The sequence below is a fragment of the Scomber scombrus genome, chromosome 20, assembly GCF_963691925.1.
Source record: "Scomber scombrus chromosome 20, fScoSco1.1, whole genome shotgun sequence".
Taxonomy (NCBI): domain Eukaryota; kingdom Metazoa; phylum Chordata; class Actinopteri; order Scombriformes; family Scombridae; genus Scomber; species Scomber scombrus.
Window position 1 is genome coordinate 22,306,006 of NC_084989.1, and position 19,129 is coordinate 22,325,134.

At 40.3% G+C, this 19,129-nt stretch overlaps 3 protein-coding genes across 4 annotated transcripts in view; 1 reads left to right on the forward strand and 2 right to left on the reverse strand.

Annotated features, from left to right (window-relative positions):
* enosf1 (enolase superfamily member 1) overlaps positions 1 to 10,567 on the forward strand; it is a 49,995-nt gene extending 39,428 nt beyond the window's left edge. The window contains exons 2-16 of one of the 2 annotated variants that reach the window (XM_062441824.1): positions 1,123 to 1,155; positions 1,232 to 1,334; positions 2,571 to 2,686; positions 3,519 to 3,605; positions 4,188 to 4,214; positions 4,316 to 4,388; positions 5,074 to 5,112; positions 5,300 to 5,382; positions 6,049 to 6,171; positions 7,380 to 7,514; positions 7,599 to 7,640; positions 7,725 to 7,854; positions 8,532 to 8,631; positions 8,727 to 8,808; positions 10,387 to 10,565. In XM_062441824.1, the coding sequence (XP_062297808.1) occupies positions 1,153 to 1,155; positions 1,232 to 1,334; positions 2,571 to 2,686; positions 3,519 to 3,605; positions 4,188 to 4,214; positions 4,316 to 4,388; positions 5,074 to 5,112; positions 5,300 to 5,382; positions 6,049 to 6,171; positions 7,380 to 7,514; positions 7,599 to 7,640; positions 7,725 to 7,854; positions 8,532 to 8,631; positions 8,727 to 8,808; positions 10,387 to 10,482 (1,239 nt within the window). In that variant the 5' untranslated portion in view covers positions 1,123 to 1,152 and the 3' untranslated portion in view covers positions 10,483 to 10,565. Of the gene's footprint in view, positions 1 to 1,055; positions 1,156 to 1,231; positions 1,335 to 2,570; positions 2,687 to 3,518; positions 3,606 to 4,187; positions 4,215 to 4,315; positions 4,389 to 5,073; positions 5,113 to 5,299; positions 5,383 to 6,048; positions 6,172 to 7,379; positions 7,515 to 7,598; positions 7,641 to 7,724; positions 7,855 to 8,531; positions 8,632 to 8,726; positions 8,809 to 10,386 lie in introns of those variants that run through there. The other variant, XM_062441823.1, reaches the window with a different exon arrangement.
* A 90-nt stretch (positions 10,568 to 10,657) lies between these two features.
* tyms (thymidylate synthetase) lies at positions 10,658 to 14,733 on the reverse strand. The gene is made up of 7 exons (XM_062441830.1): positions 14,428 to 14,733; positions 13,269 to 13,342; positions 12,941 to 13,115; positions 12,290 to 12,391; positions 12,001 to 12,176; positions 11,277 to 11,348; positions 10,658 to 11,176 (listed from the first exon to the last, which is right to left on the reverse strand). The coding sequence occupies exons 1-7, from the start codon at positions 14,672 to 14,674 to the stop codon at positions 11,039 to 11,041; spliced, it is 984 nt and encodes a 327-aa protein (XP_062297814.1). The 5' UTR covers positions 14,675 to 14,733; the 3' UTR covers positions 10,658 to 11,038.
* Positions 14,734 to 15,768: 1,035 nt separating this feature from the next.
* Positions 15,769 to 18,898, reverse strand: LOC134002132 (clusterin-like protein 1). Its single transcript, XM_062441413.1, has 7 exons — positions 18,808 to 18,898; positions 18,565 to 18,713; positions 17,893 to 18,063; positions 17,344 to 17,800; positions 17,131 to 17,259; positions 16,814 to 17,028; positions 15,769 to 15,972 (listed from the first exon to the last, which is right to left on the reverse strand). Exons 1-7 carry the CDS (start codon positions 18,896 to 18,898, stop codon positions 15,769 to 15,771), a joined length of 1,416 nt encoding a protein of 471 aa, XP_062297397.1.
* Positions 18,899 to 19,129: the final 231 nt, after the last annotated feature.

Below are 19,129 nucleotides of genomic sequence, written 5' to 3' on the forward strand. Positions count from 1 at the left end.
TAATATATAAAAGTGAGGGGAGGAGGGAGGGGGGGGGGCTCTCAGGGGAACGGTGGTCATTATCACATTCCATTTGACAGCAAATCCCACACAGCTGAACTTTAATTTTTTATGTTTTTGAAGAGTCTCTCACACCTTTTCTACTGTTTTACATTTTATGTCTATGTTCCCTTTTTTGTTATCGTAAGAATTTATTCATATCATGTGGATTTTATGGTTTCATTTGGAGACTTTCCTCACTCCCATCCATCATCATCCCATGTTTTGTTGTGTTTGTTTTTTTTTATAACAATGCCATAAATCTCTCACTGTGATCACTACAGCAGAGAAATGCTGACATAAGAGCGGTTAAACAGTGATGAAATGCTTGGACTCTGAATGACACTCAAGTGAAAATCAGCTGACCCAGGATGATCTCTCTCTCTCTCTCTCTCTCTCTCTCTCTCTCTCTCTCTCTCTCTCTCTCTCTCTCTCTCTCTCTCTCTCTGCTTTGGTTGTCGAATTAACATAAAGCCACAAAATAAGTCGGAAAACGAGCAGTTTATCTTCTAAAAAAATGTGACTGAAGTGCATCCGAAGTGACTCTGCAAACACTATTTGTAAAGCAATATGACACTTTTCTTTTGGTTTTGTTTTTTGTTTTTTTAACAGTGATTTCCTCTTTGCAATTTGCCTCCTGTATGTATGGACTCATCATCAGGACAGTATTATAACACTAGGGAATAACACTAGTTGACGACTGAGCTTGTAAAGAAGGGCTTTGTACATTATGAAATCCTCATTTTATAAGATTATTATTAATAAAAATCAAATGGACAACATTGCAGAATATATTTGGGAGGGAGGGGAAAACTCATTTGGGAGGGAAGAGGGAGGGTTTGTACAATAAAGATTTTGAGTTTACACACTCCAGTATTGTTTTGTTTTGTTTTATTTTAGGAATAAAGTTTTTTGATTGTGTCTTTAAGTGCTCAAAGCCAATGACAGGCCGGAGTGGGTGGGATCAACTTAACCAGGTGACACTTGAGAGGAAACTGGTGCACAACACATGACACATGCAACCAGAGTGACAAAATGTTGCATAAAATTATTAATTTAACAGTGAGGGATGTTAGATTTCCAACATCTCTGGAGCAGCATGGCTCAGACGCGATGGTAAGGAGGTTTCTGCACCATGCATACACGTTTAGTTTAAGTGAGTTAAAGTTTGAGCCAGTTTTTTCTTTTCCAGCACACAGATCCGGATTATTCAGCCGCCTATGTGCTCCTCCACACGGACTGTGGACTGACAGGTTTCGGCCTTACTTTCACTTTGGGGAAAGGCACAGAGATAGGTAAGATTTATAAAATGTAGTCAATGCATTTAAGAAATAAAACCGTGTGTAAGCTTTACGGTCATGTCTGCAAGCGTCTGGTCTGCTGCCGCCTTCAGGTGCTCTTTTAAAACTCGGATTTTAGACATTCCATGTAAATACAAGGAACCAAAGCAAAGAAGAAAAATTGAGATCAATACACACAAGAGAGAAAATACTGATGATAAAAATGTTTATTAAAGTTAAATAACATAAGTAAAATTAGAGAGAATAAGAGAAAATGTTTATTCAAAGTTAGAGTTAAAAAGAACTAGGTTTAAATAGATTAAAAAGACAAAAGTAAAATGAAATTAAAGAAATGAAGTTTAATAAAAGATAGACTAAAACTAAAACTAAACAAACAGACAAATAAATTGTTAAGAAGATAAAACGTATAGAATGATAATAAAATAGTGTAAAATAAAGTAGTAAAATTAAAATATCGAAATAAATGGAATAAAAAGACTATAAACAATTATCAATCAAAAGCAAATTATGTGAATTACATTACAAGATTTTATGCATAAATTAGACCAAACCCGGTTGTTTTATGACATATAACATACATTTAATTACTTATCATGCCGAAAATATTACATTATATTACTAAAATAGTCTTTTAATTATACAGATGTTTAATTAGACACACAAGTTCATAGCTGGCACACTCAAAACAAACAAATAAGAAACACCAACCGGTTTTAAAAAAGGCTCTAAATGCTTAAATACCAATAAATAATGGTGTCAGAACAGTTCTCATGTTTCCCACGTCACCTGAAGGCATCATCTCCTTACTCACTTCCTAATGTGTAAAGTTGAGCCTCATACTGCCACCTTGTGGTTATTTTATTTAAAGTCAAAGTAATGCATTTCTGCTGCAGCTGTTGCAGTTTAACCACAATAAATATGATGTAGAGCTGCAATGACTGATCAGAAAATTCACTTTTGATAATAAATCAGTTGTTTGAGTCATTTTTAAAGCTAAAAAACACCAAAGATTTGATGAAGTAAGGCTCTTATAATTGAGAAAATTGAGAGTTTGCTTCTTTTCTTGGTCTAATTAAATATGTTTGTGATTTTGGACAGTTTAATGATATTGTGATCATCATTTTTCATAATTTTCTGATGTTTTTGTGCATTAAAGGAATAATAATAATGTTTAATTTATAAGCTTCCATCCTCTTGAAGGCTGATTTCTGCGTGTGTGTAACCCTGCAGTGGTTTGTGCTGTGGAGGCTCTGGCACCGCTCGTCATCGGGAAAACTTTGGAGGAGATCGTGAGCGACTTCCGTGGATTTTATCGCCTCCTGACCAGCGACGGCCAGATGAGATGGGTAAGATACACATCATGTAAAAAAGGTAAACACTGAACCAATCAGCCTCAGGTTATATTAACACATCCTCCCTCGCTTTAATTACATTATCTTTGCAAACATGATCAAATCTTTTCATGGATTTTATACTTTTTGGACCGAAGGGAAGAAGCTGACCTAGATTCAGACTCAGATTAGTTACAAAAATCACCTAAAATCATTCTTTCTGCCCATTAAATTAAACGTTAACCTTTGTGTCGTTCTCGTCTGTTTTGACTGTTCCTTCTTTCCTCCCTTCCTTCCTTCCTTCCTTCCTTCCTTCCGTCTGTCCTTCTTCCCTCCCTCCTTCTCTCTTTCTTTCCTTCCTCTCTCTTTCCTCCCTTCCTTCTGTCCTTCCTTCCTCTCTCTTTCCTCCCTTCCTTCTGTCCTTCCTTCCTCCTTCTCTCTTTCATTCCCCCCCCAGCTTCCTTCCTCCCTTCCTCTTTTCCTTTCTCCCTCCCTCCGTCCTTCTCTCTTTCTTTCTTTCTTTCTTTCTTTCTTTCTTTCTTTCTTTCTTTCTTTCTTTCTTTCTTTCTTTCTTTCTTCTTTCCTTCCTTCCTTCCTTCCTCTCTCCTTTCCTTCCTCATTTCCTTCCTTCTTCCTCCCTTTCTTCCTTCCTCCCTCTTTTCCTACCTTCTTCCTTTCTTCCATCCTTCGTTCCTTCCTTCCTTTTTCCTCCCTTCCTTCCTTGACTCGAGGACAACAGGAGGGTTAACACACTAATCTCCACCTCCATCTTGACATCAACTAAATATAAAATGTTCCACTTCCTGCCTTTTTTTCTTCTCTATTTACGTTTAATGTGTCGCCCCAGCTCGGCCCGGAGAAAGGAGTGATCCAGTTGGCTACGGCTGCGGTGCTGAACGCTGTGTGGGACCTGTGGGCGAGAGCGGAGGGCAAGGTGGGGGAGTCATTTAAAAACCAACATTTCCTTTTACAAGCATGACTGTGTTTGACTCACATCCTCTCCTCATCAGTCTCATCATTATTATTTCCTGTCGTCCTCCCAGGTCAAATTGACCCCGTCTGTTTTGACTGTTCCTTCCTTCCTTCCATCTGTCCTCCCTCCCTCCTTCCCTTCATCCTTCCTCCTTCCTTTCCTTCCTTCTTCCTCCCTTGCATCATTCCTTCCTTCCTTCTTTCCCTCCTTCCTTCTTTCCTTTCCTCCCTTCCTTCCTCCCTCCTTTCCTTCCTTCCCTTCCTTCCTACCTCCTTTCCCTCTTCTTCTTCCCTTCCATCCTTCCTTTCCTTCTTTCCTCTGTCCTTCTTTCCTTCCTTCCTCTTTTCCTTTCTCCCTCCCTCCCTCGTTCCTTTTTTCCTCCCTCCCTCTTACCTTCCTTCTTTCCTTTCCTTTCTTCCTTCCTTGACTCGAGGACAACAGGAGGGTTAAAAACTAACATTTCCTTTAACAAGCATGACTGTGTTTGACTCACAGCCTCTTCTCATCCTTCTCATCATTATTATTATTTTTTACTTCCTGTAGCCGCTGTGGAAGCTGCTGGCTGACATGGTGAGTCACAGATGATTTATTTTAGATGAGAGAGTTTTGTGTCTCCTGGTTTTGATCTCAGGGGAAATATTATGTGTCATATATGTGTTTGTTTTTTTTAGGATCCGAAGCAGATTGTTTCATGCATTGACTTCAGATACATCACTGATGTTCTAACAGAGGACGAAGCTTTAGGTGAGATGAGTTTATAATATGTAGGAATATAAGATCTGCTGCCTTTTAAAGCAGGAAGAAGACTGAAGAAACTCTTCTCCAGTAAAAAGAGGGAAGGAAGGAAGGAAGGAATGAAAGAAGGAAGGAAAAAGAAAAGAAGACAGTAAGGAAGGAAGGAAGGAAGGAAAATGAGACAGGAAGGAAGGAAAATGAGACAGGAAGGAAGGAAAAGAAGACAGTGAGGAAGGAAGGAAAAGGAGACAGGGGGAAGGAAGGAAAAGAAGACAGGAAGGAAGGGGAAAAAACAGGAAGGAATGAAAGAAGACAGTAAGGAAGGAAGGAAAAGGAGACAGGAGGGAAGGAAAAGGAGACAGGAGGGAAGGAAGAAAGGGGCAGGGAAATAAGACAGGAAGGAAGGAAAGAAGACAGTAAGTAAGGAAGGAAGGGATGAAAAGAAGGAAGGAAGGAAAATGAGACACGAAGGAATGAAAGAAAGAAAGAAAGAAAGAAATAAGACAGGAAGGAAGGAATGAAAATGAGACAGGAAGGCAGGGGAAAAAAACAGGAAGGAAGGAAAGAAGACAGGAAGGAAGAAAAAAAAGGAAGGAAGGAAGGAAGGAAAGTGGGCCGGATTGGACGCCTTGGCAGCCTGGTTCTGGCCCACGGACCTTATATTTGACATCCCTTTCTCTTTTCTCTCTGTCAGACCTGCTGCTGAAAGCTCAGGAGGGGAAGCAGCAGAGAGGTGAGAGCACTTCATTAATCACACGGCTGAATGAGACTATGTGGGAAACCAAACTGCCTCTTTAGAAACGTAACAGGAGAGCTGTTAGTGAACTGCACCCTCGTGATTCCCCCATTAAAGATTAAAGCAGCACTTCAGAGCGGAGTATTAATTATAGGGGCATGTGGACTGATTGTTTCTCCTCCAGAGGATCAGATGCTGAGGGAAGGTTATCCTGCTTACACCACTTCCTGCGCTTGGCTCGGATACCCGGACCAGCAGCTCAAACAGGTGATGTTGCTATAGAAACGCCTCCCTTCCTTCCTTCCTTCCGTCTGTCCTTCCTCCCTTCCTTCTTTCCTGTCCTTCTTTCCTTCCCTCCTCCCTTCCTCTTTTCCTTTCTCCCTCCCTCCCTCCTTCCTTCTTTCCTCCCTCCCTCCCACCTTCCTTCCTTGTTTCCTCCGTCCTTCCTTCCTTCTGTCCTTCCTTCCTCCTTCCCTCCTCCCTTCCTTCTTTACTCCCTCCTTCCTTCTCTTTCTTTCCTTCCCCTTCCTTCCTCCTACTCTCTTTCTTTCCTCCCCCTTCCTTCCTTCCTTCTTTCCTCCCTCTGTCCTTCTCTCTTTCTTTCCTCCCCCTCCCTTCCTTCTTTCCTCTGTCCTTCTTTCCTTCCCTCCTCCCTTCCTCTTTTCCTTTCTTCCTCCCTCCCTCCTTATCTCTTTCTTTCCTCCCCCCTACCTTCTTCCCTTCCTACTTCCTTCCTTCCTTCCTTCCTTCTTTCCTTTCCTCCCTTCCTTCCTTCCTCCCTCCTTTCCTTCCCTCCTTCCTTTCTCCCTCCTTTCTTTCCTTCTTCCTCCCTTCCTTCCTTGACTCGAGGACAACAGGAGGGTTAAATAACTGTGTGTGTGTGTGTGTGTGTGTGTGTGTGTGTGTGTGTGTGTGTGTGTGTGTTTTCTGCAGCTCTGCACAGATGCTCTTAAGACTGGTTGGAGCAGGTTTAAGGTGAAGGTTGGCGCCGATCTAGAGGACGATATCCGCAGGTGTCGTCTCATAAGAGAAATGATCGGACCCAATAACACTCTGGTAAGAACATGTTTCTGTGTCCATGTGGTTTAGTTTAAATTTAAAGGGGTTAAAATGTGAAAATAAACGTATGAATAACTTGCACACATTCTTTTTTTGTGGACCCAGCATCAAATTTCTGCTTTTAATCCATTTAGAGAGAATATATTAGAGGATTATGGTAAAAATGTCTAAGTGGTGTAACCATAAAAACTTTGTACCAAATAATTCAACTTGCTTAAAAACAGTAAATTGTCAATAAAACACCATATCAACTAGTTTGGCATGATCTTACATTATAACTTTTATATTAAATAAAGGTAATGGAATACAATTGTTCTAAATATTACATTTCATCTGGTAACCATGGAGATCAGGAAACATTTACATTATTTAAATGAAGTCATTATTAGTATAAGTCCACTTTAATACACTGTAGGTGATAAAATATGTAATATTTATCATTCTACTGTGGTTACACCATTTTATTTTCTTCCTCCTTTTTCTTTCTTTCCTCCTCCTCCAACTTCTTGTTCTTTCTCTTCTTCCTCCTTTCTTTCTTTCTTTCTTCCTCCAACTTCTTGTTCTCTCTTTCTCCTTTTTCTTTCTTCCTCTCCTCCTCCTACTTCTTGTTCTTTCTCTTCTTTCTGTCTTTCTTTCTTTCTTTATTTATTTCATTGTTTCTTTCTTTCTTTTCTTTCCTCCTCCAACTTGTTTGTTCTTTCTTTTCTTTCTCCCTTTTCTTTCTTTCTTTCTTTTTCTTCTTTCTTTCTTTCTTTCTTTTCTTTGCTCCTCCAACTTCTTGTTTTTTCTTTCTTTCTTTCTAGGTGGATAAAATATTTCATATTTATCATTATTTTCTGGTTACACCATTTTCTTTGTTTGTTTTCTTCCTCCTTTTTCTTTCTTTCTTTCTCTCCTCCAACTTCTTGTTGTTCTTTCTCTCTCCTTTCTTTCTTTCTCTCCTCCTCCTCCTCCTACTTGTTCTTTCTCTTCTTCCTCCTCTTTCTTTCTTTCTTTCTAGGTGGATAAAACATGTAATATGTATCATTATTTTGTGGTTACACCATTTGACATTTTCAGGAGCATTCAGTCTTACTTTTTACTTTTTACCAAACCTGATGCTGCTTTTAACATATTTGTATTGCTCATCTTGCCAACACTTATATACCTTTATTTCTCACTGACTAACATTAGAAAACAGCTGACTGAGGTGTTCTTTGTGTCAGATGATCGATGCCAACCAGAGATGGGACGTAGCCGACGCTATCAGCTGGGTGAGAAGTCTGGCTGAGTTCAAACCTCTTTGGATCGAGGAGCCGACGTCTCCAGATGACATCCTGGGTCACGCTGCTATATCTATGGTGTTTTTTATTTTCCTATTTCTTCCTCTGCTCACACGTCTGCATCAGCGTTAATATAAAAGATGTCTGGCTCTGTCTCTGCAGGCTTTGGCTCCACTCGGGATCGGCGTGGCAACGGGAGAGCAGGTCAGAGCCGCTGTTTATTCTGCCAGACGCATCGCCGGCTGATGACATCATCATTTCTTAGTTAAGTGACTGTTTCCTCTGCAGTGTCACAACCGGGTGATGTTTAAGCAGTTCCTCCAGGCCTCGGCCCTGCAGTTCGTCCAGATAGACAGCTGCCGGCTGGGCAGCGTCAACGAGAACCTGGCCGTGCTGCTGATGGCTCACAAGTTCAAAGGTAAAGATCTGACAGCAGTAACGCAAGAGAAACACGTGGGAAGCAACAATATTAACCTTTGTGTCGTCAAATTGACCCCGTCTGTCCTTCCTCCTTCTTTCCTTCCTTCCTCCTTCCTTTCTTTCCTTCCTCCTTCTTTCCTTCCTCCCCCCCTACATTCCTCCCTCCCTCCTTCTTTCTTTCCTCCCCCCACCTTCCTTCTTTCCTTCCTTCCTCTTTTCCTTTCTCCCTCCCTCCCTCCTTCCTCCTTTCCTTCCTCCCTTCCTTCTTTCTTCCCCCCTACATTCCTCCCTTCCTTTCTCCCTCCCTCCTTCTTTCCTCCCCCCTACCTTCCTTCTTTTCCTTTCTCCCTCCCTCCTTCTTTCCTCCCCCCTACCTTCCTTCTTTTCCTTTCTCCCTCCCTCCCTCCTTCTTTCCTTTCATTCCCTCGAAGAAAGAAAGGAAAGAAGGTAGGAGGGAGGGAGAAAGGAAAGGAGGGAAGAAAGAAGGAACAGTCAAAACAGACGGGGTCAATTTGACCCGGGAGGACGTGATGAAGGTTAATAGCATTAATAATTTATATATTCACTTATATTTTATGACACATCTGATAATTGTTTACTTTTCGTCAGCTTTGTGCCTCCATAGAATTATTCCAGTATCATTAAAACACATTAAACTCTTTACTTCCTGTTTAGTGCCGGTTTGTCCTCACGCTGGAGGAGTCGGCCTCTGTGAGCTCGTCCAGCATCTGATTCTGTTCGACTACATCTGTGTGTCAGCGGACCTCAGTAACCGGTGAGAGCACGGACCAATCAGATCAATCACTGATTACATTGATCTGATTGTAATATTATAATCAATATTGCCTTGTTTATTTTCTCCTTCCTCAGAATGTGTGAATACGTCGACCATCTGCACGAACACTTCACTTGTCCCGTGGTGATTCGTGACGCTCACTACATTCCCCCGAAGGTACGACTCTCTCTGCTTTACTTTTTCCTTCTCCTTCATCTTTCCTTCCTTCCTTACTGTCTCCTTTTCCTTCCTTCCTGTCTCCTTTTCCTTCCTTCCTGTCCTCTTTTCCTTCGTCTTTCCTTCCTTCCTCACTGTCTTCTTTTCCATCCTTCCGGTCTCCTTTTGCTTCCTTCTTTACTGTCTCCTTTTCCTTCCTTCCTTACTGTCTCCTTTTCCTTCCTTCCTTCCTTACTGTCTCCTTTTCCATCCTACCTTACTGTATTTTCCTTCCTTCCTTACTGTCTCCTTTTCCTTCCTTACTGCCTCCTTTTCCTTCCTTACTGTCTCCTTTTCCTTCCTTCCTTCTTTACTGTCTCCTTTTCCTTCCTTCCTGTCTCCTTTTCCTTCCTTCCTTACTGTATTTTCCTTCCTTCCTTTATTTTCCTTCCTTCCTTACTGTCTCCTTTTCCTTCCTTCCTTACTGTATTTTCCTTCCTTCCTTCCTGTCTCCTTTTCCTTCCTTCCTTACTGTATTTTCCTTCCTTCCTTTATTTTCCTTCCTTCCTTACTGTCTCCTTTTCCTTCCTTCCTTACTGTATTTTCCTTCCTTCCTTACTGTATTTTCCTTCCTTCCTTACTGTCTCCTTTTCCTTCCTTCCTTACTGTATTTTCCTTCCTTCCTTACTGTCTCCTTTTCCATCCTTCCTTACTGTATTTTCCTTCCTTCCTTACTGTCTCCTTTTCCTTCCTTCCTTACTGTATTTTCCTTCCTTCCTTTATTTTCCTTCCTTCCTTACTGTCTCCTTTTCCTTCCTTCCTTACTGTATTTTCCTTCCTTCCTTCCTGTCTCCTTTTCCTTCCTTCCTTACTGTATTTTCCTTCCTTCCTTTATTTTCCTTCCTTCCTTACTGTCTCCTTTTCCTTCCTTCCTTACTGTATTTTCCTTCCTTCCTTACTGTATTTTCCTTCCTTCCTTACTGTCTCCTTTTCCTTCCTTCCTTACTGTATTTTCCTTCCTTCCTTACTGTCTCCTTTTCCATCCTTCCTTACTGTATTTTCCTTCCTTCCTTACTGTCTCCTTTTCCATCCTTCCTTACTGTATTTTCCTTCCTTCCTTACTGTCTCCTTTTCCTTCCTTCCTTACTGTATTTTCCTTCCTTCCTTACTGTCTCCTTTTCCATCCTTCCTTACTGTATTTTCCTTCCTTCCTTACTGTCTCCTTTTCCTTCCTTCCTTACTGTATTTTCCTTCCTTCCTTTATTTTCCTTCCTTCCTTACTGTCTCCTTTTCCTTCCTTCCTTACTGTATTTTCCTTCCTTCCTTACTGTATTTTCCTTCCTTCCTTCCTTACTGTATTTTCCTTCCTTCCTTACCGTCTCCTTTTCCTTCCTTACCGTCTTCTTTTCCTTCCTTCCTTCCTTTCCTGACTTTTCTTCCCTCTTTTTACTAGTGGCCTTTGTATGGAGAGGAGTTTGACCTCCCTGCTTTAAAAAAAAAAAAAGGCAGCAAATCTTATTTCTACACATTATTTTTTTTAAAAACTATCAAGCCCAAATCAGTTATTATCACATAACGTTTGTATTCTTTCATTTTTAGGCTGCAGGATATTCTTGTGAGATGCTCGAAGCGTCAGTGCAGAGACATCGGTACCCTGACGGAGACGTATGGAAATCTCTGCACATGAAGAAATGAGCACTCTGATTTTTAATAATTAACCTGAAGATATTTTGAATGTTGGAATAAATTAAGTTAAACTAAGTGAAAACCCAACATCGCACTAATCAATCAAGTCATAATTAGAAAATGTTTAAAATCAGCCGCTTCAATTACAGATTTTTGGAATTGAACCTCTTGATTTCTGTTTCAATAACATTTTCATACAAATCAAAATTGACAAAGCACCTTTATTTACACAATCAGAAAATAACAACAAATATTAAAAAAAAGACTGAAACACAAAAAACAAATAACTCACAACACTGTTCTACAGTAGGATCCAGGAAGTCTTTAGACTGTAGATTTGTTTTTACACTTCAAATAGAAGAAAACACCCAAATCACCATTTTAAAATAATGCATTTAACTGTTTCTGTTGTTGTAATTGAGGTTAAATAAAGTTTAAATATGTACTGATTTGTTAAAAAGTCAAATGAAGCAGAACTTGTGTTAAATGTGCTTTTAAGTGCTTTCCTGGTTGAAAATAACCATATATATAAATATCTCTCTATAATAATCTTAAAGTTGGGGTGTTAAACAGCCATCTGCATCTTGATGGAGGGATGAGGGTTATAGTCACAGATTTCAAAGTCTTCTGCGCAGAAATCGTCGATGCTCTCCACTTTTCTCAGGATCTTCAGTTTGGGGAAAGGTCTGATCTCTCTCTGGAGCTGGAGAACGTTTATAGAAAAGAAATGTTTGTGTAAGAAAACAAAAGAGGATTACAACTTTTTTTTCCTCCCTCTTTAAATTTTCTTTACATCAACATACCTGTACTTTAAGAGGTTCGATGTGGTTGATGTAGATGTGAGCGTCTCCCAGGGTGTGAACAAAGTCGCCAGGCTGCAGAGACGAGACAAAAAAAACAAACAGTTCTTACAAAAGTGCTTCACAGTGCAGAGGGAAGCCCTGGTTACCATGGCGACGCATTTAGAAGCAACAAGAAATAAAGTCACTCAGTTCAAATACAAAGTTATAAAAATCAATATTTGCAGACTATAAGTGGAGCAAGAACCTGTTTAGTCTTGAATTTTAACCCTTATAATATTCATACTCTGACTCATAATTAATCTCTACACTAATTCATTCATAAATTCACCATCAGTCATTAATAAATGTTTTGATTAACTTTAATGAAACAGTCAGAGAGCAAACAGTGTATTTTTATTTATTCATAGTTTAAAAAAACCTCACTATTTTATGGTGCAGGAGAATATTTTATAGAATATAAAAGAATAAAACATGTTTGAATGGGTTTTTTTTTTTTGTACATTTGCATATATAAAAGTGTATATTATGCATTTTATTTCTGTACTTTGGGTCACATAAGGAAAATACCAGCTAAAAGTAATGTGTATATGGTGGTGAACAGTATGTGAAGGTTAAAAACAATCTAAAATGTACTGGGATCCAGTGAAGAAAGGCTGAGATGGGGGTGATATGATCATGCTGCTGCAGACAGGAAAGAGTGTTGCCAGGAGCTCAGAGGCCTCACCTTGAGTCCCGTGATGTGTGCGATCATGTAGGTGAGCAGAGCGTAGCTGGCGATGTTGAACGGCACTCCGAGGCCCATGTCGCCCGAGCGCTGGTACAGCTGACACGACAGCTCGCCGTCGCACACGTAGAACTGACACAGAGCGTGACAGGGAGGCAGAGCCATGAAGGGCAGGTCTGCAACGACATGAGCAAGCAAAAAATAAATAAATGTTAACGTCATTAAAATTAAAAGACTTAACGAGCTGTTTTTAACGGCTCGACGAGTTTAATTTCTCCATCTGCTGCACCTTTGGGATTCCAGGCGCACATGATGATCCGTCTGTCCTCTGGGTTCTTCTTGATGGTGTCGATGACTTTCTGCAGCTGGTCGACACCTTGTCCTGTGTAATCTGATGAAGGAAGGCAAGAAAATCACCATTTAAAAGTTGTGTTTAGCTGCATTTAAAACATGATCCTGTTATAAAGCTGCAAATGTAAAGAATTGAAGCTGTGCAGGTGTTTTTGTGCAACTTATTATCAGAAATGTTATCTTTAAAAGTGGAGTTTTATGTGTCTTTCCAAAAAGTTATCTCCTTAAAATGCCTTTTAATACTTTGTGTGGGTTTATTCTGCAGCAGCATATCCAAATAAACACATTTTATAGCTTTAAGTCGCTCAAAATGTACCTAAAACTTTTCCCTCTGGTCACAAAGTTGATTATAAAACACACCGACATCTTTAACTGTGGCTATAGTGGCATTTTCTGTCTTATTTCTGCTATTATTTTCTTTAATTCCCTATTAATATCCATTATATCTTCAATTTTGCTGCCAGTTTTAAGTTCTGGAGCCTTGCAGAAAATCACAATTGTGCTGATATCAAAAATAACCGAAAATAGAAAAGTGTGGAAACCTTAAAAACAGGAGGAATGGATGTGGTGGTGATAGATAAATAAATACCTGCGTGCATGTTTGTGTACTCGGCTCCAAAGTGCCTCCACTGGAAACCGTACACGGGTCCGAGGTCGCCCTCCTCTCGGTCTGTGAACCCGCTCTTGTCCAGGAAGTCCCGCGAGCCGTTGGCATCCCAAATCTTCACTCCTTTCTCCGACAGCTCCTTAGCATTCGTGGATCCCTGAGACGGACCAAAGATTATCAGAGCATGAGAAGAAAAGGCTGTATGTCAAATTAAAAAAAGGTTCAGGTACTTTCTGTTTTAGGTGCTGAGGTTTTAAGAACTCATATTTCTGCCTTAGTTTGTGATGATGCTATTCTTCATCAGTCTCACCTTGATAAACCAAAGCAACTCTTCAAGGATTCCTCTCCAAAAGACTCTCTTGGTCGTCAGCAGCGGAAACTGATCTACAAATGAAACAGGAACAGGTTATCCAAACGTGTTTGCATCACTTTTGTTTGTTTTTTTAATTAATGGTATAAAAAGGACACTAAAATACTGAAAACTGGAGGTTGTTCTTGTACATTTCCATTTTAAATAATTCATTATATTTTTCAACTTCATTTATTTGACTGTTTTAGTTACTGTACTTTACAAATTATGACTTTTTTAAAGTGTAAATTAAAACTACCAAAGTGTCTAAACTACATAAAAACAGCTCCACATTACATTAACCACCTGAAACACGTTAATGTACCACTAACAATAACCAGTAGTAGTAACAGTAATACTAGTTCCTGAATTGACAGGAGTGCGAATAAGTTGGGGTTAAGTTTGCAGCTAATTATTATTTCTTTATTATTGTCATCATCATCATCATCATCAATTAAAATTGTTTTGATTCGTTTAACAAATGATAATGTAGAGCCGCTTTAATGTCACTTATAAATAGTGCAACTGTAGTCGCGCCCGGCACAATATGGCGTCCGCGCGGGAAATTTTTCCCGCAAAATAATAGCGTTTAAACATAAATAACTCATCAAAACATGTCACAACCTCTCCACAAACATCCACGCTATTAATGTCTGGTGATATAACGTAATATGTAATGGTGTGTTCACCGTTTACTTGTCTGTTTTAAGCAGGTAAAGCAGAGGCACACAGTTTGTTTTGTTTCCTCTCCAAATGGCCTCTGAAGAAACAACCGCCAGAACACAAAGGTTCCGCCCCTCTCCACGTTTAACATAAACGTAGCAAATCAACATTTATATCAACATATATGCTTTCTAATTGAAAACATAAATATAGACATGACTAAAATGAATTACAGTACTCATTAAAAAGGAATCTTACCACCTAAATGTGGCCACACTAGTCATAACGTGTTATTAGATGGTTTTTTTATGAATGAATGTACAACTTTTACTTATATTTAGTGCTCAGTGTTGTGATTTTGCTGCTTTTTTTTTCAACACAGGCGCTGCATACTTTAAATACTTCGTCTCCATCACATCACATAAATAATCACACACAATCACAGGCAGCTGCTCACCTCGGAGACTGTATCTGGCCTGAGAGCCAAACACAGACACGACCCCTGTCCCGGTGCGATCCCCCTTCCTGAGGCCCTGCTGCATAATATATTCAATCTGATCCAGATAACCTTGTTCATCACAAAATAAACCAAACGAGCTCTTCTTATTCTCCTTCTTCTCCTCCTCTGTCTGGGTGCCTTTCTGCTTCTCCGGGTCGGCCCCTCGGTGCAGATCCTCGGTATGTATCTCTGAAGTAGCAGGCATGTTTGTGGATGATATGTGGTGAAGAGTTTTTTGCTGCTGCTGCTGCTGTGCTGTCCTGCTCTGAGATGTGTTGTGTCGTGGCGCGTTCACCGTTGAAATTCTGGCGGGTAAAAATATGTCCCGCCCCAGTTTAGAACCCTCGCTCACCTTGGCCAATCACAACCGTGCATTCAGACACGTGGAGCGACTCGACTGACAGTTAGACACACACACAAGCACACGGGCACACACACACGCACACACACACACACACACACTCTGAGAAATCCCTTTGAAAAGTTATATTTTAACTAGGGGGTGTGACGAGATCTCGCGAGATTAAAACATGCCGATATTTCTCGTCAAAGTGAATGAAAAAAAAATGCGATCGGTTTTCTGTCTTCTTTTAATAATGTCACGTGTGGATCATTAACCTTGTTGCCGCTTCTACCTGCTGAGAAAGACCTCACAGTCAGCAGTAAGAGGTGAGGAAAGGAGCAACTCAGGTCTCTACTACCCTACTACCTACTACCACACACTACCAAATTAAAACACAATTTATATGTTGTTCTACTTGTGTATGTGTGTGATAGGATTTGTGTGTGTTTTTTATTAGCAATATGTTATAAATTGTGATAATTTGACTCTTTATCTCATTTATATTTATATACTAGGATTGTTTCTATTGTTTATAATTCACTTTCTGGTATTAGTCATTGTATATATTTTTTATAATTTATGTATTTATGGTTGTTATTTCCATAAATACCTAAATGATCTATCTATAAAATATCTATCTATATGGGGAAACCTTTTACAGTGCTTGCATATTGCATACAGCGAATGCAATATGTAACTATTGCAAAGTCAATAAAGGATTGGATGCATCATGCATTGTTGTGATGACAACAAATAAAAAGGCGAATGTCAAGAAGCAAACTGTACATTTTTTATTCATAAACTCTAAAAATTAACATATATGAACAAAAAGCCCTGAGTATGTGAAGGTTTTTATACATCTATAAAGTGCATTTTCAAGTTTTGTTTTTATACAAAGATGAGTTGGGAGTATTTCTGTTACAAAGCCGGCACCAGCGTCTGAAGGTGAAGGAAAGTTACTGCATTCCTGCGTTGAGAAAAACAGATAACTGCTGTTTATGGAGCGTCAGAGCCTCCTGGGCCACATACTGCATGAAAATGGGGTCATCCACCTCCAGATCTGCAGGGACCAAGACGGTTATCGGGGCGGAGTCCAGTATGGTTACAACCACACTGCTGTCAGATTTAGGTGTGTTAGTCTTCATCTGCTGTGGATCCACCTGGAAAAAAAAAAAAAAGAAATTGTATCAACACATAAGAAAAAAATGTAGATTCTTGAGATGACATCAGGCTCACTGCTATGAATGAGCAGTGAAAGAAGTTTTCCTCACTGTAATCATTCCTCCTGTTCATACTGATGATAAAATATCTCATTCAAATATGCTTTTAATGTAAGTGATGAAGGACAAAATCCAAAGTGTGTCCACACAGTCATTTAAAAGTTGATGTGAAGCTTATGTAGAGGCTTCAGTTAGTCATATCAAGTAGATATCTGCCACATTTACAGTATTTTTAAGCATCAAATTCCCTCTTTGTGTCTCCCTGTTGAGCTACAGTGGAAGTAAAGTAACAAAAAGAGGGAATTTGGCACTAAAAGACTGTAACGTTGAAACATATCTACTTGATTTGACTCATTTGGACGACTGATTAGCTTCATATTAGCTTCAGATAAACTATATTACAATACATTTTTGCACAGAAGGAGGACTGTGGGTTTTGTCTTCTGCATTATGAAAGGATCTTCTAATAGTCCGTATGAACAGGAGGAATGATTACAGAAAGAAAAACGGGTTTCAGTGCTAATTCAGGCATCTGGCTATTGTATATTTCAATTCTGGAGTATTTACAGGGTCCAAAAATCATTAAATAAACAGGATTAGTCATTCATTTAAGGAATCAAATCTATTATCTATGACAGAAGTCAATTAGGATTATTTTGAATGCACTTTGGTAAATTCTAATTGGATGAACAATAATCCTTTATTTAACTGTATTTGGAAACAATGATAACATCCCTAATTAAAGTTATCAAAATAAAGCCTGGAATCACAGCAGCAGTACCGTGATCACACTGAAGATGTTGTTTGGTCCCACTGTGCTGTTAGACAGCTGGCTGACCCAGCCGTACTTGTCATCCATTTTGCTGAGCCACCTCTGCGTGTCTGCCGTGTGTCTCTTGACCAGCTGCAGCCTGTCGTCGTACTGCTGACGGGAGGCGTTCAGCAGCATGTACATCTCCTCCATCTCAGAGTGCAACTGCTGCACAGTGGGACACTCTGCAAGTGGCACACATGAGATCACATACAGGGAAGTTTGCATGGTGAAGTCAGGGACCAAGAAAACTGAGCAACCACTTAGAGTTTTTCTAATAGATTTACCTTTTAACAGATATTCCTCACATGTCTCGCACAAGCCTTGGAGCTGCCAGCACTCTGATGCTTGCCTGCGGAGTCGTTTGCACAGATGTCTGCTCTGGGACTGTCCAAAACCAGGAACTGAGCCTGCTTCTTTGGAGATGAACACATAAAAACAGATGAGAGGAAATGAAGTGAACAAACTTAGATATTTGATGTCATTGTGCATTAGGGTACCTCTGCCTGATTGCTGAAAATACTCCTCAGCCTCTTCTATCTCCTCAAACACATCAGCTACCGTGGAGCTGAATTCCTCCAGCACATTCCTCCCAAAGTCATACACCGAGTCCAGGATGTGATCCAGGCCGACGGTCCTGAAGAAGCCGGCACTCGAGCCGCTCTGCATGCCCGAAAGAGAACTGGGCTGCAGCTCAGTCGTGAAGGCCGCCAAGAAGGTATTCCCGAACTCGTCTTGCATCTTCTTGACCAGATGGACGCTCTGGTTGTGCAGGAGGCTGGTGTTTGACAGCAGCTGGTTGAACGATGTGTCGGCCTGCAGCAGCTCCAGGTCGGCTTTGTCTTCTGCGACCTGGATCTGAACTGAGTCGGTTCCACCTGCGTGCTCTTCGTTTTGATTGTAAACATGATCGGTTTCTTCCAGCTGGGACGCCATTTTTCTGAAAAACTCCTCCACCTTGAAAGAGAGATTCATAGGACCGATATGTTACAAAACCAGTCTATGTCATTTCTGAAGACATTTTTTTGGGAATATTCTTAAAGTCAAACCTGGAATGAAAAAGAGGTGAAACCACGTCGACACACTGAGGTGAAGAATGTCTTACAAGTGTCTTCAAGACAAGGACGACACTCCTCAAAGGTTGATTTGGTTAAATCTTGACACTGCCATTCAGCCTCCTTGAGTTTCTGCTCTGTTTCCCTCGCCAGCTGCATTGCCCCCTGAAGGAACCCCGAAAAAACAGAAAAAAGCTTAATTCTGTCACACAAACACAACCTCATAATAATAAGCCAGAGAGGATAAAGATGTGCTTCATGGGGCCCTTGCACACACACACAACCCCATGTTTTTATTCTGAAACGACAGAAAACAGATGAATCTACAGACTGCTCATTTATCCTGATTATAGTAAACTACACCCGCAACTCCCCAAACCAGCCCCACTCCCACATTCATTATTCACTGTCAACTCTGAGGTTTCCCTGCGAGGCTTTTGTGCAGCCTCGCTGATACGAAGCAGAAAATATGTGGTAAAGACTGACATGTAACTGCTTAACTAAAGCAGTCATGTTGTGTGAACAGTTATCGTATTAAAACACACGCTGACTTCACGGTGCTTTGATTGTGGCTTTCTCACATCAAGAATGATTACTGCAAATATAATAATAGACTTGCAGCCGTCAGTCAAGACAATGTCAGAGTCAGAGAGGCACATTTTGTACCTTCGTCTTGTCGTTGCTGTGTCTCAATGCGTCCATGAGATGTCTGTGCTTCTCTTCTTTCCTCTCCATCATTTCCTTCATCTGCTTCACCCCGAGTAAAGCTCTCTTTATTTCCTCGTTGACATACTGCTCCCCTGCATCGGACAGGTCTGCACACAAGTGAAACACACTGTCAATGTCAAGCTCTGTACCACTTACTGTCGGATTATAAGTAATATTAGTAAGGATTGATTTTAGTTGTACTTTTCAGCGTGTCCTCACTCAGTGGAGGAGAGGCCGCAGCACAGAGCAGGACTACAGTGATGCAGATTATTTGAAAAAGCAGCTCCTTCATCTTGTCTTCAGCTCTGTAAAAAAGGTTACATGTTATTCTGCTACAGTGAACCATGCCTGGCTACAACAGAAAAAGACTCCTACTCTGACCACCAGGTGTCACTGTTTCTTAAGCATTATCAACCTAGAGGCTACTTAACAGTTTCTTCTAATTGCTTATAGGCACTATCTTTGAAACTGTGAGGCTATTTTGCAAAACTCTACACACAGTAACCACAAAACCTCACAGCAA